Genomic DNA, 9,533 nt, shown 5'->3' with positions numbered 1-9,533 from the left:
TGGGGAGGCTAGTCTGGACCCAGCTGAGAGTCTCAGGCCCTGGCAGCCTCCGATAAAGCCATCAACCACCTGGCTCAGGAGATAACTTGGGCGCAAGACCGAGAAGAGTGGGGAGGTGCCAGCGGGCTCCAGACCTGCGTTGGGAGTCCTGACTGCCACCGCTGGGTGCTTCTAGGCAGAGGCTGCCCCCTATGAGGGCCTCAGTTTTCCCATCTGTAAGATCTGGTGAGGAGAACAGGGCACAGTGCCCACCTTTGGGGGACACCTGCTCTGATGGAGGAGGAGGCACAAAAAACCATGTAGCAATCACAAACACAGCGACCAGAACCAGAAAGAAATAAGACCAGAGTACGATTAGGGGACTCTGAGGAAGTGACATTTGGGCATGGGGGTGGGGATGGGGAGATGGGAGAGCCCATGTGGGGAAGGGCGTTCCTAGCGGGGGAGCCGTCAGCGCAAAGACCTAGAGGCAAGCCCCGAGCTTGGTGTGCGTGGAGAACAGCCAGGAGACCAGAGGGGTTGGCTGGGGCGGTGCCGGGGCCAAAGGTGCCGGGTGGGGGACACATGAAACCACCAGATAGCCGGGTGGCTGCTCCGCTCGAGGCCAGCCACATCCGCCTCTGACTCAACAGCGCCGACCCTACAAAAACAGGGCCCGCCCCGCGCTGGCGGGGGTGGTGGTGGTGGCAAAGTCAACAGCGCGGGCACGCGGGCCGCACGTCCCCGGCGGCCCGGGCGCGTCACGGGGGCGGACGCCGAGGACCAGGAAGTTGGCGGCCGACGCGCCGGCCGGGAGCCCCGGGCGCCTGCCCGAGTTGGCGGAGGCCGGAGGACGCTCGGGGGCGCCCGGGGCCGCGAGGAAGGGCGCCGAGCCGCGGGAGGGCCGCAGACACGCCCCACCGGGCGCCCGCTGGCGGCGGGCCGGGGTCGGGGCCGGGCTCCCCGCGGTGCGCCCTCCCAGCTCTGCGCCCCGGCCTGCGCCATGCGCTACGGGAGCGTGCGCAGCTTCGCGCTGGAGCTGGCCCGGGGCCCCGGCGGCGCGTACCGCGGCGGGGAGCGGCTGTGCGGCCGGGTGCTGCTGGAGGCGGTGGCGCCGCTGCGGGTGAGAGCGCTCGAGGTGGCGGCACGCGGCGGGGCGGCGACGCACTGGCTCGAGGGCCGAAGCGTGGGCGTCAGCGCGGTATCCAGCGACTACGCGGCTGCCGAGACGTACCTGCGGCGGCGGCAGCTGCTGCTCCGAGGTGAGCCGCTCCCTCGGCGCTCCCCAGCCAGGATCCCCCGGGGCCCTCTCCCCGGGTCTGGGCGCCCCTCTCCAGTGCCTGGAGAGTTTCGACTTAGAGGCTGTGTGGTCGGGCGACTCTTTTTTAGAAGTGGAGACCTCCTCCCCAGGGTCTGGACCCTCTTGCCAGGCCACACACCCACCTACCCCCCCAACCAAACCCTCTTTCCCAGGAACCCCTCTTGGGGTCTGGGCGCCCCCCTTTCCAGAGCCGGGAAGCCCTCCACGTAAAGGCTTTGTGGCGGTGATTTCTCCCCCCCCCCCCCCCAGTCTGGAGAACCCCTGGGTACAGTCAGGACATCCTCCTGTCTGGACCCAAGGATCCCCCTTTAACTCCAGACCTGGGGTCCCTGATTTCCCAGAGAAGACCCCCATCTCACGTTCTACCAGTGCCTCCCCCCTCAGTTTACCACTAGCTCTCACAGGAATGAATTCAAACGTGGGTGGGGAGTTCTGGTGGTATTTGCAGGTAGGTATGCATCCCCGAGAGGGAGGAGACTTGGGGTGGGGTCAGATCAGGCAGAGAGGACTCCCAGCTGTCTCCCAGGGGTCTCCCAGCTCTGAACTTCAGTCCCTCACACTCAGGCCCCACAGCCGGTCAGGAGCAGGCCAGGGGTGAGTCTGTGCCTCAGCACTGAGCTATGTTTGCTGTGGATGATGTCGGCTCCCCGGGTGGCCTTACCACCCCCTCCGCTAAGCCAGACCTCAGTATACTCTTCTGTAAAACGGGCAGAGGCAGGGCCGTACACAGTAGCTCCTTTGCCCGCAGCCTTTCAGCCTTAGCCCAACAGCCCCAGATGTGGGGACTCTCCCCTTACTAGCTGTGGAAACCCAGGCCTAGAGGGCCCTAGGGCGGGACAGGAAGAGGCCCCAGAGGCACTTCCTTTCCCCTGAGACTTAAGGGAAATTGGTCACACCCCTGGTCCCACTCTACCAGCTGCTTTATTAAGACACTGGGGTGAAGCTTGCAGAACTGCTGTGTAACCTCAGGTGAGGCCCTTTGGGCCTCTGGGGACCCATCTGTGAAAAGGACTTACCACATCCTCCACCCCCACCTGGGCTTACAGCCTGCAGGGCTCCACTTGGCCCTGGGAGAAGGTACTAGCCTTTCATTTCAATCCCAGAGTCCCCTCCTCCATGCAGCCTTCCAAGCTGATCGCTGTGTCTACAGCCTCTGCTCCTCCCTTCGGTGCTGCTCTGACCCACTGCTTCTGTGGCCACTCTGACTGCAGGGGACCATGCCCTGTTATGACCCCCCCCCGGGGGTTCCGAGGCCTCAGGAGGTTCCCAGGGCCATCTGAAGGCACCTCAAAGGCGGCCTCCAGGAGTGGGTTCGAGCAGCTACGCATGTTTCTGCCACCAGAGGGCGCCGGCGCCCTACAGACCGCGACCAGGAATGCCTTCCCTCAGAAACGCTCTTTGAGGTTCTTTGAGTAAACTGAGGACCAGAGAGGAGTCATACCTTTTAGAGGGTACACCGCAGCCCTGGCCCCTGGGGTTCCTAGGACGTCCCCTCCGCTTGGCTCTATCTGTGAGGGAACTGGGGCTGGAGGGGTGCCAGGAGCGGGCCAAGGGCTACGCCTCGGAGGCTTGTAGGAGTTTGCTGGTGCCAGGAGCGGGCCAAGGGCTACGCCTCGGAGGCTTGTAGGAGTTTGCTGGGGAAGGTATTTACTGTTATTGAGCCGGTGGACATCAAGTTGCGACAGGAACATCGGGTGGTGGGAACAGCTTGGGCAAAGCGCTGAGGCGTGACCGAGTGGCGACATGTGGGGAGTGGGTTGATGACCTGGGAGCGAGGCTCTCTGGAGGGGGAGGGTGTCCGAGCATGGGCTACACCGTGATTCATGCACACAATACTCAGAGGTCGGGGCCGGTTTTCTTCTGGCTCTGCAAACGACGAACGTGGAAACTTAGGCTCAAGAGGTGATCTCTAGCCCGGGGTCATCCAGCTCAGCGGGATTCGAATCGCAAGAGGCGGGCAGCAGGTGCCCAAGCAGAGCGAGGCCCTACCCACTTCCTCCTCCTTCCCCCATCGCTCAGAGCGGGCAGCTGACAGCCAGTCTAGTCCCAGGCTGTCAAGGCCCCGATTGTGGCCAGGCCATTCCACAGCCTTCCCGCTCGGGGCTGGACATGCCTCGAGTCAGATCTGCAAGTGGTGGCCAGTTGATGAGTAAACCTAGTGGCAGAGTGTTCTTGCTGGGTGACCTCAAGCCCGGGGCCCAACTCCGGCCCTAAGCTTCCCTCCCTTTACCCCCGGGGTCCGCGAGAGACAGGCTGTGGACCGCGATGCTTGTTGCACGCTGGGGTCCACGAGAGTAGAGGACAGGTGCAGAGTTTGTTATTTTGTTCCACGCCTGGGCGGAGCCACGCCCTCGCCTCGCCATTGGCGTATTCTTTTCTGGGGGTGGGGCCCGCGTTTCGCCCCGCCCCGCCCGCCGTATAAAGGCAGCGCCGGCGCAGGGCGCACAGGAATTTCTGACCCGGTCCGCAAGTGCGCCTGCGCGCCCCGGGCAGGTTCGCGTTCTGAGGCTGTAGCCTCCGCACCTCGCGCCGCCGCGTCGCGGGTTCGAGGCCAGGGTCTGTGCGTCGCGGGTTCGCATCCCAGGCGCGATGCTGTTCGACAAGGTGAAGGCGTTCGTGGTGCAGCTGGATGGCGCAAGCGCGGGCGTTGAGCCGGTTTTCAGCGGCGGCCAGGCCGTTGCCGGCCGGGTGCAGCTGGAGCTGGCGGGCCCGGCGCGCGTGGGCGCCCTGAAGCTGCGCGCGCGGGGCCGCGCCCACGTGCACTGGACCGAGTCGCGCAGCGCGGGCTCGAGCACCGCGTACACGCAGAGCTACAGCGAGCGTGTGGAGGTCGTGAGCCACCGTGCCACTCTTCTCGTGCCAGGTACGGGCCGGCTACCCCAGCGCGGCGCTCCTGGAACTCGGAGCGGCCGCTGAGCCTCCCCCTCTTGCTCCTACCTGCAGACACGGGAGAGACCACGACGCTGCCTCCGGGGCGCCACGAGTTCCCGTTCAGCTTCCAGCTGCCTCCGTAAGTCCTGCATCTGGGGCGCGGGATTATAGGGGAGTCCCTAAGCCTGTATCTCCTTTCAGGTTTAAGGCTCCATTGCTCAGTTTCTGGGGGCCCTCTGGACCCCAAGACTGCTCCCTCCGTGTCTCTGTCTCTCATTCTCCTAAGTCTCTGGGAGCACCCCCCACCTGCGTGTCTCTGTTTTTCTGCTCCTTGAAGTACCTTCCTTCCACCCCGCAGGACCCTGGTGACCTCATTCGAGGGTAAGCATGGCAGTGTCCGGTACTGCATCAAGGCCACCCTGCACCGGCCCTGGGTTCCTGCCCGCCGGGCAAGGAAGGTATTTACTGTTATTGAGCCGGTGGACATCAACACGCCTGCCCTACTGGTGAGTGGCAGCTCCCAGGGGAGGTGGGTTGAGAGAGCTTTGCTGGTGGGGGCCTGGCTGCTGGGTGACCCCAACTGGCTCCTCACCCCTTCACTTCCTGCACAAAGTGGGAATCCTAGCTGGGCCCTGGCAGGGAGGGAGGCAGGCATGGGAATGCTTTTGGAGTCCAGTGGAGCTGGGTGCAGATCCCACCTGCACAATTTGCTATGTGGCTCTGGGCGAGTATCTCACTCCCTCTGAGCCTCAAAGGCCTCATCTGTGAAACAGGGCACAGCCAGGGCTTGTGATAATAATGGGTTTCTGAGGACTAATTACATGCTAAGTAATTAGCTCGTTCATTTCGTTTTTATAAGATAGATTTCATCTGTGGATTTGTTTTTATAGACTACCTGGTTGTTAAGAAAAAAACCAGGACCCCTGGGGCGCCTGGGTACGGCAGTCGTTAAGTGTCTGCCTTCGGCTCAGGGCATGATCCCGGCGTTCTGGGATCGAGTCCCATATCGGGCTCCTCCACCGGAAGCCTGCTTTTTCCTCTCTCACTCCCCTGCTGTGTCCCTCTTTCGATGGCTGTCTCTCTGTCACATAAATAAATAAAATCTTAAAAAAAAGAAAAAGAAAAAAACCAGGAACCCTGCCCCAAACCCACTCTCAGCTGGGGGTGGTCTGGAAGCTCCACAGGGGTCTGTGGTTCGTACAAAGTGACCCGTTTCTATCCTTTTTCTCCATCCCACCAGGCCCCTCAGGCCGGAGCTCTGGAGAAGGTCGCCCGATCCTGGTACAGCAGCCGTGGTCTCGTCTCCCTCTCCGCCAAAATCGACCGAAAGGGTTACACACCAGGTATCGGGCGGGCGGGGCCGGATGGGGAAGAGGGCTGGCCTCAGGGCTGCAGATGGGGAATCTGATGCCCCCCCATGCCCCACCTCAGGTGAGGTCATCCCAGTCTTCGCGGAGATTGACAATGGCTCTACGCGCCCCGTGCTTCCTCGGGCAGCAGTGGTCCAGACACAGACCTTCATGGCTCGAGGTGCCCGCAAGCAGAAACGAGCCGTGGTGGCCAGTCTCGCGGGCGAGCCCGTGGGCCCCGGGCGGCGGGCGCTGTGGCAGGGCCGGGCGCTGCGGATCCCCCCTGTGGGTCCTTCTATCCTGCACTGCCGGGTGCTGCACGTGGACTACTCCCTCAAGGTAGAGTGTCTCGTTGGTCCGAGGAGGGCAGGGGCGGCTGCATCTGGCCGGTCCCCCAGACTAGAGTTCCCCCAAGGCTGCCTGGGCCCCCGCCCTCATGGCTCGTTCCCCCAGGTCTGCGTGGACATCCCTGGCACATCCAAGTTGCTCCTGGAGCTGCCGCTGGTCATCGGCACCATCCCCCTGCACCCTTTCGGGAGCCGCTCCTCCAGCGTGGGCAGCCACACCAGCTTCCTGCTGGACTGGGGGCTGGGAGCCCTGCCAGAGCGGCCTGAGGGTGAGCTCCCCATCCTGCTGAAGGGGGCTGGGTGGGCAGAGAGGCAGCTGCTAGGCAGACTCTCCCTCCCCCAGCCTCAGTGCCCCCATCTGTCAAAGGGCACAGTAGTGATTATGCTGGCGGCCACAGGTTCCCCCCAGAATCTCAGCCTGAGGCCCCACAGCCCGGCAACCCCAGAATCGGTGCAAGCCAGCTCCTGGCCATTGTCCCCGATTCTGGGGCTCCCCTTCTCTGTCAGCCTCACCCACCCCATCTCTCTCACTTGCAGCCCCGCCCCAGTACTCAGAGGTGGTGGCAGACGGGGAGGTGGCAGCCGTGGGGCAGAGCCCCTTCCCACCACTGCAAGACACTGACCTGAGCCTCGAAGGGCCCTTCTTCGCCTATATCCAGGAATTCCGCTACCGCCCACCACCCCTGTACTCTGAGGTGAGCTTGGGGGTCCGAGAAGCCCCAGTGCCTCTCCAGACCCTGGGAGCCCGGGTGGGGGTGGGACTCAGATGAGTTTGGGGCCTGAGCGCGCCTTGTACCCCAGTCTGCTCCGCACGTTGCCCCCCCCAGTTGAGTGTGGGAGTTGGAGATAAGCAGGGCAGCGGAGGGGTGTTTCTGAGCCTCTGGTGCCCCCCCGAGACTGGATGGGACTCTTTCTCTCAGGAGGATCCGAACCCACCCTCAGAGGCCATGAGGCCACGCTGCATGACCTGCTGAGCAGCTAGGGGAGACCTCGAGGGATGAGGTCGCACACACGCTTCCGGCCGCCATGGATATGGGGAGTAGCTGGGTCAAGAGCCGACCCACCTGACTGCATTGAAGCTGGGGACCCCAAGTCTCAGAGTGGGGCCCGGCTTTCTGACATCACGCAGGACAGAGGAAGAGCCAGTATGGAATCTGATTTATCTGGACCGGTCCTCGTAAGGCATCATACGCCCATCGTCGGATCCTGTTGGTCTATGCCGGCCCGTGGACAAGCGTAGGAGCCTCTCGTCTGGGAGACATAGCCAGACATAAATACTTCCAGTCTCGTGGGCCCAGAGGAAGAGACCCACGGCTGGGAGAGTTGAACAGGAACAGAGAAGGGTTCCCGGAGCAAAGGGCCTTCTAGCTGAGGCCTTGGCATACGAGTGACAGCTCAGGAGGCAGACAAGCGAAGAGGAAGAAGAAGTCGGAGAAGGTCAGAGCTGAGTGATGTTTGGAGATCACCCCCTCTGGGGCTCAGAGAGCAGGTGCCTCCGTTGAGGCCACATGGCAAGGTCTGGCAGGCAAGAGGGCCCAGGAATGGGGCATTTGAGGATGCGGGTCACTGAAGCTATGTGGGACCTGTGGGTAGCAGGGACATGTGCTCCAGCCTTTGAAAGCCAGAGAGAGATTGCTGGCCCAGGCTGGGACTGCCTGGGGGCTCCTCCAAGTACTCCAAGACATGAGACCTTGTCTGCGTATTATATGACCCTGGAAACCGGGTTCAGGATATTCAGCCAGGCCCTGGGGACAGAGGTCAGCCTGGGGTAACAGCAGGCCCAGTGCAGCTCTGGAAACCTCCTGCCGGGAGGGAGGGACAAAGTATGAGGGGGCAGCTGGACCAGCCCCCCGGCTTGCAGAGTCTCAGCCCCGGCTGGGGCAGGGCCCCCGCCTGGGACTCAACATTTCTGATAAGCTTTAAATTGTTCTCTTTTTTACAGTTGTTGGTTTGTTTGGGTTTTTTTTAAATAAAAGTATGGGGAAAGAGACTGGGCTTATTGGTTTATTTCCCACAGCTGCTGAAGAAGCCCAGTGGCTTTCACCTCCACCTTGGGTCAGAATTTCCAGGATTGAGTGCCAGGCCAAGGGGGGGAGGGGTTGAGGGGCCCATTGTCCAGAAGAAGAAACTGAGGCCCAGGGACACATAGAGAGGCTGAGCTCAGGTTGGAGCTGGACCCCATTTCCCCTTCGCTAGTATAGTCGCGGAGGCTGAGAGCGTGAATGGGAGAAGGCTTTTGTTTTCAAGACACAGTTCGTATTTGGTGAAATGAACCGTTTTAAAGTGCTCAGTTCGGTGGCATTTAGTGCATTGACAGTGTGGGCACCTGTCACGTCCGTCTAGCTCCAGGACATCCCCATCACCCCAGAGGAGGCCCGGTCCCAGGAGAAGTCACTGCCCGCCCCCTCCCTCACTCCTGGCACCCACTGACCTGTGGATTTGCCTGTTCTAGACGTTTCCTACACATGGGATAAGACTCTGTTTGGCCTCGTTTGTGTCTGGCTTCCGACTCAGCTTAAATTTCCATGGTAAGTTTCATCCACATGGTAGCCTGTGTCATGTTTCATTCCTTTTTATGGCCAAATAATATTCAGTTGTGTGGATGGACTCCCATTTTGATTGTCCCTTCACCCCTTGATAGACTTTTGGGTCTTTCCCACCTTTTGGCGATTGTGAATAGGGCTGCCCTGGACATGGGTATGCAAGGATACGCATCGTTGAGTACGCACTGGGCTTTCAGGCAGCCCTGGCGGCACGGAGATTGTGTCTTCCAGAGTTGAAAGTAGGGAAAGTGAGTCCAACGGGGTGAGGTGACCCGTGCAGGGTCCGGAGTCGCCGCTCAGAACCCCTACGCTTCACAGATAAGCGTGAAACTGATGGACCCTGGTGGTCCTCCCTGCGGGGCCGGCACTCAGGCCCCGCCCCAGACTCGAGGCCCCACCCTCCTTGGGGCGGGGCCAAGTTAGAACCCCATCTAATAGCTCTAGCTGGGCTCACAGTTTGCCCAAGGCAGTGAAAATTAACTGGCAGTCTGGGATGACCATTTGCAGGGCGAAGGGGCAGGGATGAGGATGGGGGGCCCCGGGGTTGGACACTGGCAGGTCTGGGTTCAGGCTTAGCTCTCTGAGTGACCAAGGGCAAGTCACTTGCTTCTACGCCAGTTTCCTCCTCTGGGACTCTGGGGCATCTCTCCGCCACAGCCTCAACTGCCTCCCATCCCTGGTCTGAATTTGGGTCCTGATTTCCACTTGCTTCTGGTCCTGGGGTTTACCTAGCCCTCCCTGTCCAGCAGCATCTGCCCTGAGCAGCCGACCTGGCATCAAGTTCAGAGCCTGTCAGATTGGGGGTTCCTCTGGGTCCAGCAGAGGGGAGATGTACCCACACAGCACAGTCACCCCAGACCCCCAACATAGCAGCCTCAGGAAGGGGTAAGTTGCCGGATCCATGTTCTCAAGCCGAGAAGAGTCTAAGGTGTCTGTCACAACAGCTGATGGGGGTACGGTTTTACAAAAGGTTTCCCCCGGCAGGCTTGGGAGGACAAGCCACCTCATGTCCCCAGAACTCCTGCGTCTGCAACTGCCTGGAACCTGATCCCTGGAAGAGGTGGATTATCTGGTTCAGATAAATGAAAACCAGAATGGAGCAGGCTTGGGTGGTCCAGAATTC

The 9,533-nt window shown here is 61.4% G+C and overlaps 1 protein-coding gene across 2 annotated transcripts; it reads left to right on the top strand.

The window, feature by feature from the left end:
• Positions 1–848: 848 nt before the first annotated feature.
• Positions 849–7,857, top strand: ARRDC2 (arrestin domain containing 2). 2 transcript variants are annotated; one of them, XM_045778455.2, is made up of 9 exons: positions 849–1,248; positions 3,880–4,163; positions 4,244–4,310; positions 4,530–4,677; positions 5,412–5,514; positions 5,603–5,859; positions 5,974–6,136; positions 6,405–6,562; positions 6,788–7,857. In XM_045778455.2, the coding sequence occupies exons 1-9, from the start codon at positions 983–985 to the stop codon at positions 6,839–6,841; spliced, it is 1,500 nt and encodes a 499-aa protein (XP_045634411.2). In that variant the 5' UTR covers positions 849–982; the 3' UTR covers positions 6,842–7,857. The 2 variants fall into 2 exon arrangements, with proteins under 2 accessions (XP_045634411.2, XP_045634412.1); XM_045778456.2 differs by lacking the exon at positions 3,880–4,163 and having other exon boundaries at positions 853–1,241.
• The last annotated feature ends 1,676 nt before the right edge of the window (positions 7,858–9,533 follow it).

Source organism: Ursus americanus, chromosome 14 (assembly GCF_024610735.1).
Source record: "Ursus americanus isolate L20-20 chromosome 14, mUrsAme1.1.p, whole genome shotgun sequence".
NCBI lineage: Eukaryota > Metazoa > Chordata > Mammalia > Carnivora > Ursidae > Ursus > Ursus americanus.
Note: the sequence above shows the minus strand (reverse complement) of the source record. Positions and strands in the feature narration are given on the sequence as shown.